Raw genomic sequence first — 14,720 nt, 5'->3', positions numbered from 1 at the left:
GAAATGGCAGATGTTGTCATGTAATGGAAATTAAAGCAATATTGGAAATTAAAATAATACTATAAAAAAAGTTTTAGTTTTCAGGAATTTTAGTAACAAAATATTAACATTTTAAACTTGTCTCCGTTTAAAAAAATTTTTGTGATATTTTATGAATAACTTTTCTGTGTCAATTTCAATGGAGGCAGGTGAGTTGTTATACTTAGCTGGAGTTATTTTATGAGCGTGACATTTGGCAGTGTATTGATCGTATATATAAGTACAACATTGTGATTCTTATATGCATCAACAAAACAAACAATTACCGTGAAGGTCCGTTTTTTTGTTGTTGGCTGACTGGAGGCATTCGTAGAGTGACTAATGAATAACAGATGATTTCATATGATGTCACATGATTGATACCGCATGAATTTACACAAATGCTTGGGATTATCACCGCAGCAACAGGTGTCCCTAATGATACTTTAAATGTGACACATATGCCAGGGTACACCATCATGGTAGCCAAACAGTTTGATAGTGAATTTATGTACAATAGCTTCTGTCATGTGTAAGTGGATAGGAAATACTGCATATCGATCAGATGTTTGATTAAGTAGGATCTTATCGTATTGCTGCGTTATATTTATGTATATAAATCTTGTCAGTGTAACACATTCTCTGCTTCTGTTTGTAATTGGCTGATTGCCAAAAGCAATCAACAATTACATCTCACTTTCAATTAGAAAGTTGTCACCTGTTTCACAGGTTAAAAAAGGTGTGAGAGTGATCAGCTGTAAAATTCACAACTTGTCAATATCAAGTTGTGTCACTACAATGTGGTCGATGGGGAGGGCAGGTAACTCTCTAATAAAGTTACATCTTTATTTGGTCTATGTAAAGGGCAGGTAACTCTCATGTAAATTACCTTTCATTTGGTCGATGTAAAGGGCAGGTAACTCTGTAGTAAATTACCTTTTTTTTGGTCGATGTAAAGGGCAGGTAACTCTGTAGTAAATTACCTTTTCATTTGGTCAATGTAAAGGGCAGGTAACTCTAGTAAAGTTACATTTTTATTTGGTCAATGTGAAGGGCAGGTAACTCTGTAGTAAATTACCTTTTCATTTTGTCGATGTAAAGGGCAGATAACTCTAGTAAAGTTACATTTTTATTTGGTCAATGTAAAGTATAGGTAACTCTAGTAAATTACCTTTTCATTTGGTCTATATAAAGGGCAGGTAACTCTCTAGTAAATTATCTTTTCATTTGGTCTATATAAAAGGCAGGTAACTGTAGTAAATTACCTTTTCATTTGGTCTATATTAAGGGCAGGTAACTCTCTTGTAAATTACCTTTTCATTTGGTCTATATAAAGGGAAGGTAACTCTCTAGTAAATTACCTTCCTTTTGTGCTATCCATAAAGAAATGTACAATCAATCTTATATTATGACCAAACTTCTGATCCCCTATAAAGTAGGGTAATACCCTTCTTCCAATCCCCTTATTATCTAATATGGAAGGCAGTCTATACTTTGTGTGGTGAGGGCCTTAATACTTTATACTCAAAATGAATCACAATATTTTTAAAATGATATAAAAGTTACTATAAATAGAAATCCACACTGTCATCTATACTTCATTGTAATTTTTTATGAATTTCTGTTGAGAACTTAAATGTTCTATTTTACTTGAATTTCTATAACATGATGGAAAATATTAAATTTTTCTTTTGCTTTGCTATTATTTTTTATAAGGCTTTAGTTTCTAGCTTACCAAAGATTCATCAATATTTACTATTTGATATTCCATGTAATGAGAGAAGAATTTAACATACTGTGTAACTGATAAAGAATTCAAGTGTTTTCACCCAATCCCTGGTATGTATTAGGCATGGAATTTAGAGAATGTAAAGTGTATAATTACCAATGGTCAGCAGATATAATGGAACAACTTAGAAACTGACCATACTAATAAGGACATATATATATTTAGATAGGATGGGTCACACCATCAAGTGCCCCTACTGTACATTAAAAGTTATATGTAATAAACCTGTGTAAATTTTCTAATTTAGTAAGCATAGAAACTGAAGTATCCAGCCATACATTGGTTTAGATCAACTTTTTATCAGACACGATTGTGCGAAAATTATCCAAATATTAGCGTCCCATGGCTCATTAAAAACATTCGATACTTGTGTTTCGATTATTGACTGTTCAGAATCTTACTTTAGAATTCCTGTGGACAGAGTTTTCTCGTTTGTGTTCTGACCATCGTCTAGTTTTGAATGGTCATTTCAGGTGTGTGTCCACTCCAACCTGAAGGTCAATACAGCTGGGGATGTTTTCACAAATTGAATTATTTAATGAACCACTTCCATAGCATGGCTCCATACAGAGGGTGGAGAAACTTTTATTAGTGAACAAAACTAAGTGGTAGAGGAGAAAATGAGATTGGGAACAAGGCAAACATGGCCCCGCAGTGGAGAAATACTGAGTCGTGTTGTGTAATGCATGTTTGTGGTGCGGTGTGGTCTCACTCTTACCTCTTCACACTGAATCTACATATCACTTGGGGTAGGGCCAGTTTTGGTAACTAATTAGATCGACCATTGTAGTGAGCAAACAAACCCGCTTGTTTATGTCAACATCAAATTTCTCTTAGTTGAGGAAATATTGACACTGGTATGTTTGTGTATAATGAAAGCCTAGCTAACAATACACTGCTTTCCTGTATTGTCCAGCTTACTCGGTCCGAGTTCCGTTAGTTTTCCTGTGAGTGTTTTTCTCTTTTTCTTCCCTCCACCCAACTCCTATCTTAGACAATTACAATTAACAAATATCTTAATTAACTGCTATGCTTTTTTGTTTTCTTCTGAATTTGAATTTTAGAAAATCATTTCTCCCTTCAATGAATTAAAAACAATTTGCGTAGTAATCATGGAGGTAATGAAATTAAAAGTTTTAATTTATTGATGCCAAGTAAACACTGATGTTCAATAGGTTTACCAATGTGAGAGTTGATTAGAATCTTTACCGGGATTTTTCTGGCTAAGAAGACCTCAATTAAAACAGGTGTTTACAAGGGGCGGGCAATATTATATTTATTTATCGGTGTTGGTGAATAATTGATGGTTTAAAAGGACTTAATAATAGCTATCAGTGTGGATACTCAATAATGCTGGAGATAATTTAATTATTGTTCCAGTCAATGGTATTTACTTTTATTTTCTTTTTACCTTTTTTTTTTTTAAATTGTTTTGAAGTAAATAATCATGCATTATTGTTCCAAATAGGTACTAATTTTCATGTTTAAATGAAGATAATTAAAGTTTTATTTCATTAATCAAAGAGAGAAAAAAAATTATTTAGATTTATTTGTTCAAATATGTAGATTGTTATTATACAAACCTACATGTCGAGTTTGTATGTAAAATAAATTTTTATACAGAAAACAAATTGCAGAATATATTTAACACTATGTACTTACATAGATATGCTACAAAATATTTCAAAAATCAGTGTTAGTAATTACCACAGTATTGTACTATTATATCAAGTTTAGTACAAGTATTAGTAATTACCACAGTATTGTACTATTATATCAAGTTTAGTACAAGTATTAGTAATTACCACAGTATTGTACTATTATATGAAGTTTAGTACAAGTATTAGTAATTACCACAGTATTGTACTATTATATCAAGTTTAGTACAAGTACTATTATATCAAGTTTAGTACATAGTATTAGTAATTACCACAGTATTGTACTATTATATCAAGTTTAGTACAAGTATTAGTAATTACCACAGTATTGTACTATTATATGTTTAAGTTTAGTACAAGTATTAGTAATTACCACAGTATTGTACTATTATATCAAGTTTAACAAGTATTAGTACAACAGTATTGTACTATTATATCAAGTTTAGTACATATTAGTAATTACCACAGTATTGTACTACTTATATCAAGTTATATATTAGTAATTACCACAGTATTGTACTATTATATCAAGTACAAGTATTAGTAATTACCACAGTATTGTACTATTATATCAAGTTTAGTACAAATTACCACAGTATTGTACTTAGTATTGTACTATTATATCAAGTATTAGTAATTACCACAGTATTGTACTATTATATCAAGTTTAGTACATGTATTAGTAATTACCACAGTATTGTACTATTATATGAAGTTTAGTACAAGTTTACCACAGTATTGTAGTTTAGTACAAGTATTAGTAATTACCACAGTATTGTACTATTATATCAAGTTTAGTACAAGTATTAGTAATTACCACAGTATTGTACTATTATATCAAGTTTAAGTTTAGTAATTACAAGTATTAGTAATTACCACAGTATTGTACTATTATATCAAGTTTAGTACAAGTATTAGTAATTACCACAGTATTGTACTATTATATGAAGTTTAGTACATGTATTAGTAATTACCACACTATTGTACAATTATATGAAGTTTAGTACAGATTATATATAACTTTATTTTATAACTTTATTTTGTAATGATTCTTCTTTATTATTATTGCATATCAAATTTTCTTCATGTAAGTCTGTTTTATGTAGGTATTTCATTTTCTTTAAACTATTCAATATTGACAACACATACAGAGCTGTCCTTGTATTAACTGTTGGACAAAATCATTTTGTATTAAATATTAGCTATTTTATAAGTGAAACATTTTACAAAATAATTATATATTAATGGGAGAGAAAAAATTTATAAAGTGTTATCTGTTTTTAAACAAATGATCTTACAATAATATTTATAATTTCAGTGAGATTTATACTGCTGTTGGGTAATCTACAATGATTTGTCAGTATAAAAGTTAATCAGTTTATTGGTTTATCGATAAGATAAGGAGGGGAAGATCTGTGTCGAGGAAGACTTTAATGTGTAATGAATGAATTAGTACTTTATGTCTATACTGAATCACACATGTAATCGTTGATAGAGTGTACTACAGTGTAGATTTATTATGTACACTGTGGATGGTTTTTTTCTTGTAATCTTGATCATCGTTGACCTAACGCTACGAAAGCCACAATATGATGAGCTTAAGGCGTGATTGTAACACCCTAACCCGATCAGTCCTATCATCGAAGTCCTACATGAGCTAAGTGTATGTACAAAACAGATATACAGAGTTAAATTGTTTGACAACCATTCAGTAGTGGCTTTCGTAATCACCTGTAAATTTATAAGAAATTTCTGGTAAATCATTTTGATAATAGGTGCACCGCAGTTTGTCTAGTAAAACTCTGACAGAGTACACACTGACAGGGAATATTTGTTTACATTTTAAATTTAATTGAGGCGATGTTTGTTAGAACACTCCACAAAGGATTAGAGACACATAGCTATACAGTGAAATGTCCAGCATTCCTCAGATTCAAGTCTACTAGGTCTCGTGTTGTCCAAACGCCGTCAGAAACCTGCGCTTGTTATCATCAATCAACTAGAACACAAAAAAAAACTTCGAGGGCAGGATTATCTTAAGAGGATTAACCATGATAATCCCATATGTGTTTTAAAACAACTTGCCATTTTGATTGTGCCATTAGAAAAGGTGTTGTTTTTCAAAGTAAATTAGAAAAGGTTTCTACCCTTAATATTTTTACTTTGGCTTGAACTGGCAGCTATACAGCTCTCTTTAACATCCTGTCTTCCTGACAAAACATCCATTACCCCCTTAATGGTCACAGAGGGACTGTCCTCAACAGTTCCTGGCAGTATCTAGACTTTCTACATATTCTTAACATTAAAAAACATTAAGTTACTTCAGATTTATTAATTGATCTCAGTGATTTTTACAAAACATATCTATGTGTCTTACATTTGGTTATTCATTATAATAAATAGGGACAGCCTTGGTGCAATTGTCTTGAGAAAATGCGTTGGGGAACACCAGTAACTGTTTGACAGTACAGAGGCCTACAATTCATGTTCCATACACCAATCGCTTGAAATACGGAATTAGGGCATTAATATGTGTCAAATGGCACACTTAAGATGTTGCATCAAGACACAAAAGAACATTTGACTGACAGAGATGGTAATTACCTGACTTGGTCATTGATAGGTAGATAATTACTTGTACCTGTAATAGTGACACTAAACACTGTTGATTAGTATGTAGACAAACATTTGTGTACTCAGGATAAATAAAGCTAGGTTGATTGGATAGGTGAGTGTACAGTGACTTGTGTTTGATGTCAAAGAAAACAAACAAGAGGTGCACAAATTAGGCAGATATATTTCCTCTTTAGTTGTATTGTACCAAAAAGGTAAAATGAGAATATTCTGAGATCTAGTTCTTATCTCCAGGAAATAGATTTCGACTGAATTATAGAACAAATTATGCAAGTAGACCCATATTGTCAGCATTTTTAACCCCAGAAAGTAACCTGCACAAATTACATAGGTGCAGATGTTATGAGGTTTTTACGGCAGTTTTAGGAACAAATGAAACAGAATTTGATAGAAACTTGTTGGAGGATGTGTACCACATGTATTGGACAAGGTATGGTTGAGATTTTAGGTAAAGGATCAGCAGGGACAGTATACACCCAGCCTCTGGATGAAGGCAACAAAATTAGGTATGGGACTGGAAATTTTGTCAGGTTCAGTATCGTAGAAACATTGAGATCAAAGAAATCTTCAAGAAATATGTACAGGATTTAAAAAAAATAAAATTAGTCAAATCAGTGTAGGCCTGAAGATCTTTAATTCTTTTTAACTATTGTGATAATGAAGGAGACAGATGAAGGAGAGGTTTAAACTAGAAGTACCTAAAACCACAACTGGTTGTAAAAGTACACTTGAGAATTGCTTCTCTGGATCCTTGATGCGCGAGTTCCTGGTTGAAGATATCGTAATCAGGAAGAGTGCTTTACTTAGTAGGAGATAAACAGGATGTTGAGGATAAAGAGTCCTGGTGTTCATCATTCCTATCTGAAATGTTGTAGATATTACACAATGTATAGTTGTTTTATCATCATAACAGAAATTTCCTGGATTTAAGGTCAAGATCATAAAAATGAAAGCTGGATTAAATCTCAAGGTGATACTTCTGATGTTTGTTTCACAGTTTGATGTGTGAAAGTCTGAACGATCTTGTCACACTTCTTGATATCTGGTTAGTTGAGTGACCTTGTCACACTGTTTGATATCTGGTCAGTTGAGTGACCTTGTCACACTGTTTGATATCTGGTCAGTTGAGTGACCTTGTCACACTGTTTGATATCTGGTCAGTTAAGTGACCTTCTCATACTGATATCTGGTCAGTTGAGTGCCCTTGTCATACTGATATTTGGTCTGTTGATTGACCTAGTTACACACTTTGATATCTGGTCAGTTAAATGACCTTGTCATACTGATATCTGGTCAGTTGAGTGACTTGTCACACTGATATCTGGTCAGTTGAGTGACCTTGTCATACTGATATCTGGTCAGTTGAGTGACCTTGTCACACTGATATCTGGTCAGTTGAGTGACCTTGTCACACTGATATCTGGTCAGTTAAATGACCTTGTCATACTGATATCTGGTCAGTTGAGTGCCCTTGTCATACTGATATTTGGTTTGTTGATTGACCTAGTTACACACTTTGATATCTGGTCAGTTAAATGACCTTGTCACACTGATATCTGGTCAGTTGAGTGACCTTGTCATACTGATATCTGGTCAGTTAAATGACCTTGTCATACTGATATCTGGTCAGTTGAGTAACCTTGTCATACTGATATCTGGTCAGTTGCGTGACCTTGTCACACTGATATCTGGTCAGTTGAGTGACCTTGTCACACTGATATCTGGTCAGTTAAATGACCTTGTCATACTTATATCTGGTCAGTTGAGTGACCTTGTCACACTGATATCGGGTCTGTTGAGTGACCTTGTCACACTGATATCTGGTCAGTTAAATGACCTTGTCACACTGATATCGGGTCTGTTGAGTGACCTTGTCACACTGATATCTGGTCAGTTAAATGACCTTGTCACACTGATATCTGGTCAGTTAAATGACCTTGTCACACTGATATCTGGTCAGTTAAATGACCTTGTCACACTGATATCTGGTCAGTTGAGTGACCTTGATGGTTGTGTCTGGAATGAACATTATTTGATTGTGAATTACTACTGGTTATTTATGTATTTTAGATGTATAATGTAAATGGTAAACATGGTTTGATGGTAAATATTGTCAGTATGTTCAGTGGTTTTTCTGGTTTTTATTTCGATTTAGGGATTTATTGGCACCTCAAATGTTAAGAAATGAAAAATTGTTTGAGATGCCATTAATTTCTTATTGAAAAATTCTAATTAAAATTTTGGAAGTTAAGATAATCAAAATGATAACAGAAAAATATTGACACAGAACATGATATTGTACCTGGAGATGTTCCAGTGATTCTGTCTTCGTGATGGAGATGGTGATAATGTTTAAAATAACAAAACATCATCTAACCCTTACCCTATACAAAAAGTCATTTCAGATATTTATGGTGATGTCATATCTTACTTTGTGACCGTTTAAATCTCCTTTCACTCTTGTTAACAGTGGACGGTTATGAGATATTTTATCACTAAAGGTTTAGATCACCTTGTTACCGTGAATGAGCTACACTCTTAGTGTCTGGTATTACATCAGTATCATTAATATGACATAATATCTCACCTGATATTTAATTATTGTTCATAGCTGAATAACATTATTGTCATAATTAGGGTTTAAAAACACCCAGACACCTGTCACTTTTACTATGCTTATCCCAACAGGAATGGACATGTCTTAAAATTCGATATTTAAATGTTGAATATTTCAAATAAGTAAGAAAAAAAATTATTTTGGAACTCTAAAAGCAAGTCAAATGTTATTCTGGTGATAAATTTGTATGGTGTAGAGTAATATTCTATAGAAATTGATGTTATTTTGAAAATGTTCAGAAACAATATTGACTATGATAAGATCATTAGAGATCTAGAAAGAGGGATAATGATTAAAGAAAATAGTATTTATATGTAGTAGTGTTGTGTTGGCACCTGCGTAAATCTTCTTGTAATCCCTTGCTAGCATAGACATTCCAGGGCCGGGGTCTTTTGGACGCATTGAGTAACTTCGCCTGGTTTTCGGGGAGATTATAACCACAGCCGCAGGGACTTGAACTAATGAGTCCATGTCATTATGGAATTCATATTTTGTCATAAAAGATTAAATCTAGTATTATTTCATTGCTGGCAAAATGCCATATCCTGAGACCAACGTGGTCTCCTAATTCTCCAGAGCGTCGGAGAATTTTGGAGATTATTAAACACCTCCAGGTTTGTATCAAAGACAAGTGCCATTCTCAGACCAAAAATGTCAAGTTTGTTTTGTCCTCAGCTACTAATATCCTGTTTTGTATTATAGTCACAATATTGGTTATTTCAAAATTTCTCTACAACACATATATACCTCCACTGGCTTTATTACGTTTGAAAACATTGTTTTTCAATTTATCATGTGTTAATTATATTGAACCGAAAAAAATGAAATAAAAATATGATAAGAATGTTGAATTGAAATATGTTTTTAAAAAATGGTGACCATAGACTGAGTCATTTCTATATAACTTGTATGAAAGAAATAGTGAAAGCAAACTTTCCAAGGTATCACTGATCTGGAAAATATTTTGATAAAAAGTCATATGGGGATATAGGTTGATCAATTGTTTAATTTGTAGAATGGAAAACAAATCAAAAGTAGGTTTCACAAAATTTGTAAATCACTTTAATGATTCTTATTACAACAATATTTTCTCTTGTAAAGAATCTTTTTAAATTGTTTCAAAGAATTTTAAATTAAAATTGATCTAAAAAATGGAACTAAATCCTGAAGTACAAATATGTAATATAATCAATTAAAAGGAGAAGCGAAAAAGATAATTATCTGGAAAAAAATAAAAAATAAAAACAAAAAACAAAAAAAAAGCAAAATAAAGAGATTGAGTTTGAAAAAAAATGTGATCTGAAATGGAGTGAAAAAAATGCATTAAATTTGCTTACAAAAAAGGTTGCTAAACATATGTTTAATTAAAAAAAATGTGTTGAAAAGTTTGTTTTTTCACAAAAGACTGGTAAAACTTTCAATGTTTGATAGATGACACAGTGCTGACAACATTACAAATCTGTCCTCTATCGATTTCACCATCTCACATATGGTAGGACTTGAACCTTTATTTTTTCTCTTCACTTTTACCGTTAAACAAATAATTTAAGGGACATTTGATCAATCACAGATCTAGATGTCGATTCCTCAGATTTTGTTTTTATTTGATTAAAGACTGAAGTGTGTAGCTAGTAATTACTAAAAAAAATGGACATGATTTGTTGGCTCACTACATCATTTTTTCGAGTTGATATCTTCTCGCCAAACATGCCCCTTGATGGAAGCATAATGCCATTGTAATGATTAGTCTCATGCAGTGGTTCTGTCGTCAGATTAAAAGTTAAATCAGTAAAAATGTTTCAAAGATATTTATTTGATATCTTAAATCTTCAAACCATTAGTGGAACCATTTGTTTGATGTGTAGCTTAGAATGAACATGTAAAGACAGATATGATATTGGTTTTGATGTGAATACATTTTAAGCCAAATTTTGATGTCAAAATATTTAAAGTCAAATTTTGATAGCAAAATATTTCAAGGCAAATTTTAATGACGAAAATATTTTCAGCTAAATTTTGATATGAAACATTTTAAGCCAAATATGTGACTTATACTCGACAATTTCTCACATTAGGAAATATGCTAACAATTTTTGGCTCAAATTTCTCAGAGGCATAAATTATCATTATATCCTGTAAATTGGTCATAATTTCAGTAACATAATGGGCTAACAAGAAGGAAAAGTTTAAACTCTGTTGTTATAAGGTTTACTCTGTTGTGAAAAGGTTTACTCTGTTGTTTTAAGGTAAACTCTGTTGTTTTAAGGTATACTCAATTGTTTGAAGATATTTACAGGTAAAATCAAGGTCTGTTTATGTACTTTTTCATGGATTGAAGTTTTAAATATAAATAATCTCATACATAGAATTTCTGAATTGTTAGCATATATTGATATTTGCCTATTTACATTGAGGTCATCAAGTACTGTAAAATCATCATTTTTTTGGGGGGATAAATTTTCCTTTATTTCATGAGTACGTTTTTTCTCCATGACTACGTTTTTACTCCATGAGTACATTTTTACGCCGTGAGTACATTTTTACTCCATGAGTACATTTTACTCTATGAGTGCATTTTTACTCCATGAGTACATTTTTACTCTATGAGTACATTTTTACGCCGTGAGTACATTTTTACGCCATGAGTACATTTTACTCCATGAGTACATTTTTACGCCGTGAGTACATTTTTACGCTGTGAGTACATTTTTACTCTATGAGTACATTTTTACGCCGTGAGTACATTTTTACTCTATGAGTACATTTTTACTCTGCGAGTACATTTTTACGCTGTGAGTACATATGTAAACAAACTGATATAATCAGGGTTAGACATGTATTGAGCTCTATGTATCCATGAAATAAATAAAAAAAAAACATGAAAATTTAGCACCACAAAAATATATGATTTAGCAGTTATCCCAATGGGTATTTATCTGTTTCAGTCCATTCATTGTAAAAAAAACTTGATCTTTTTAAAGAAAGGTGGATAAGATGATAACGATGATGAATTTTTAAGTGGTAACTTTTTTTTCCTTGTGTAAATTTTGAATTGAAGATAAAATACATACAACTGTATATAAAAAGAGGTCACTTAAGTCAAACGAAATTTGTTTGAAGTATTAAGTTTTTAGACAATGATATATTTGTGTTTTTGTTTGATATCTTGTATCATCAAGACTATCTTTCTATTAATACTTGTTTCTTAGTGTCACTACAGATAAACTATCATCACAACACTGTCTGGAAGATTTCATATCTGATGAGGATTTGAAAGATATCTTCAATGTTTAATCTCTTCTTGGCATCTGTTGGAGCAGATTATACTTGAAATTTAAGAAAGATTGTTTTAGATATTCATAAAAATAAAATTATAAATTAAAATACTTTAAATTCCATTGTAAACCATATGTAAGCTTTATGATTTTAAATTATAGTTTAATGTTAAATTCTCAACAAATCATTATGTTCAAGTTCATTAGTGAAGTGTTGTAAAGTCATCTACTGTTATCTTTTTAGTTCAAAGTTTATGATTCATTTACAAATTTAAAAAGAAAAGTTTTCTCTTAATTTTACATCAATGATTCAGTATGATTTCAATATGGAGGAAGGGAAAAGGGGAAAAAAGTTAGACATAGAATCCCGTCAAGCTCGTCACTTCGTCACGACAAGGAAAAAACCAACTGGTTATACACACAGAAGCCTTACAGAAGACGTCATCATTTCCCCAATCACATGCCAGTACAAAACCTCCACAAAACAAAATTAGCCAATCTGGAAATAAACAAATTTCTGTAGAAATATGAGCACTTGGACGAGTTCCAGGAAATTAAACAGCGAAGTGGTAATCATTTGTTAGTTTAATATCACAATTAGTGAAGATATGCGACCCCATGTCTCAGTGTTGTCACAGGGTTGGCAGATTGGGACTCTTGTTTTACGATGTCGCTGGAGAAATGTGCCAGTGTTCCGATTTGTCAGTCTCCACATTCTTGTTGACTGGCTACAGAGGCTGTTTATAACTTCTATCACCTAATAAATACAGGGCTTAAAATCCTCCAAGGACTCCGTTTCATTTCCTTCCTTGACAAGCGAGAAGACCAACAAGGAAACCCCACACGACCAAATGTAGCTGGTGGAATGAATTTTTCAAAGACCATTTAAGACTTTATCTGAAACATTCAAGCCAAGCTCCTTACTAGAAAAATATTAAGAGTATAAGCAGCTTTCTGCTGTTTGCCGGTCTTACGTAGTCTTAGCTGGCTCACACTGAACATCAATCCAAGCCCACAATCTCTTTAGCTTCTTTATTCTTTATCTTAATTTCACCCTTTTCTGCCAGCTGTTTCTTCCCTTTAGCCTTCCCCGTCCCATAATCTGCCCAAATGTGCGATTTCTCCCAAAATGTGCTTGACAGATCAGAAGTTTTAGTAGTTTTTCTCGTTTACTGAAATAAAGGTTTAGAAGGGATCAGTTACCTTGCTATCCCAAGAGAAAACTTCTAAGTCTTGTAAGTATATTGTGAAAATATTATCATCTTTAGACATAAACCCATTACAGTAATGCTGGTTAAGAAATCAGCTTTTCTGTAAAGTTTCTCGGGCTATATAAGTAGCATGCAGGAACTATTAGTCTCGCTTGTTTCCTCAAACTAAACAGGAGTAAAATTTTGTTTTCTTCTTCTACAGAGAAAAAGAGGATGATTTGGAAAGACGTTTCGAGTTGTTGAATCGGGAGCTACGTGCTATGATGGCGATTGAAGGTTGGTATTTTCAAAAGGTCTAAGTGTTAAAAGTGAATGTGAGCTTCAATCTAATGCAGGCTAGGACAGGAAATGGTCACGGATCAGTGAATGTGGTATACAGTGCATGTGGCTGTGAAAGAACCAGTAGAACTTCCACAATATCTAGGAATTGTTTAACCTGATGTTTGTTCAAGACTGAATTAACACAACGCCTTTGGTCGAAAAGGACATGAATTTGCTGATTGATTTGAGTAATTTATGAATTATTGAATTAGTGAGATCAAGTTCCAATGTATGACAATAGGACAGTATTATAATGGTCCTGTCAATAGCAAATATATATTATCATAAAAAAAAAATCAGAAAAATAATTCGGTTTGAGAAAATACAAGTTGAAGTCTTCGTAATTACCCTTTTACAGTAAATTATCCCATTTCATGGAATATCTAAAATAAATATTTAATTGCTGAAAACAAAAAGCTAAAATAAGTTGTGTAAGATAAGAACGTTAGTGTTTTGTAAAAGAGAGGATTTATACAGAGCAAAAAAAGACAAGAGAACTAAAGATATCTGTGAGAAATATCTAGAAGCAGTAAATTATAAAGTTTGACTTAAGTTGGTCTCTTGGTATGAACCACTGGAAATATTGATCTGCATTAAATGGCGGTAACAAACATTTCTGTTTATAAAGATTGTGTGCCATATGTCCCTGTGAATGCAATATATGAAATTACAATATTTCACAGACCGCCTAATGTTGAATACGAGATCAGTGTATATTTAAATATTGTATTGTGGAAAAACCGGTCAATATTATAGACATGTACGTCATGAAAACTCTGGGGAATTTCTGGGTTCCTTTGAAGTTGGTAAAATATTGTTATTTACTAGTTATACCTTCACAGTGTTATCGTCTATAACATCGAAAACATAATCACAAAAAGGATGTTGTATATGGATAGGAAATCTTTCGAAAATGTGATGTGAATATTTTTCAATGAAGTAATTTAATATTGAGAAAAAATGAAAACAATACTGGCATCGGGAAAAAAATCAGAAATTTTCATTATGTTATGAGTGGTTTTGATCATGAATATTTTACTTTACTTAATGCTGTAGGCTGAGTTTCAGTAAACTGTTTAAAAGTGTGCTTTATTTTGCATAAAAAAAACCTGCTGTAATTATTGAGTGGAGGACTAAGTTTGATCTCTACTGATCAGGTTAAGTATTGTATACAATCTCAGGAACAGAAAATGTTAT

The 14,720-nt window shown here is 32.1% G+C and overlaps 1 protein-coding gene across 1 annotated transcript in view; it reads left to right on the top strand.

Moving 5' to 3' along the window:
* LOC132543218 (EH domain-binding protein 1-like) overlaps positions 1 to 14,720 on the top strand; it is a 68,646-nt gene that overhangs the window by 32,684 nt on the left and 21,242 nt on the right. The window contains exon 21 of the mRNA XM_060206699.1: positions 13,405 to 13,478. Within this exon, the coding sequence (XP_060062682.1) occupies positions 13,405 to 13,478 (74 nt within the window). The remainder of the gene's footprint in view (positions 1 to 13,404; positions 13,479 to 14,720) is intronic.

The sequence above is a fragment of the Ylistrum balloti genome, unplaced genomic scaffold (genome assembly GCF_031769215.1).
Source record: "Ylistrum balloti isolate Yb309-2 unplaced genomic scaffold, AGI_CSIRO_Ybal_v1 Utg369744, whole genome shotgun sequence".
Lineage (NCBI taxonomy): Eukaryota > Metazoa > Mollusca > Bivalvia > Pectinida > Pectinidae > Ylistrum > Ylistrum balloti.
Note: the sequence above shows the minus strand (reverse complement) of the source record. Positions and strands in the feature narration are given on the sequence as shown.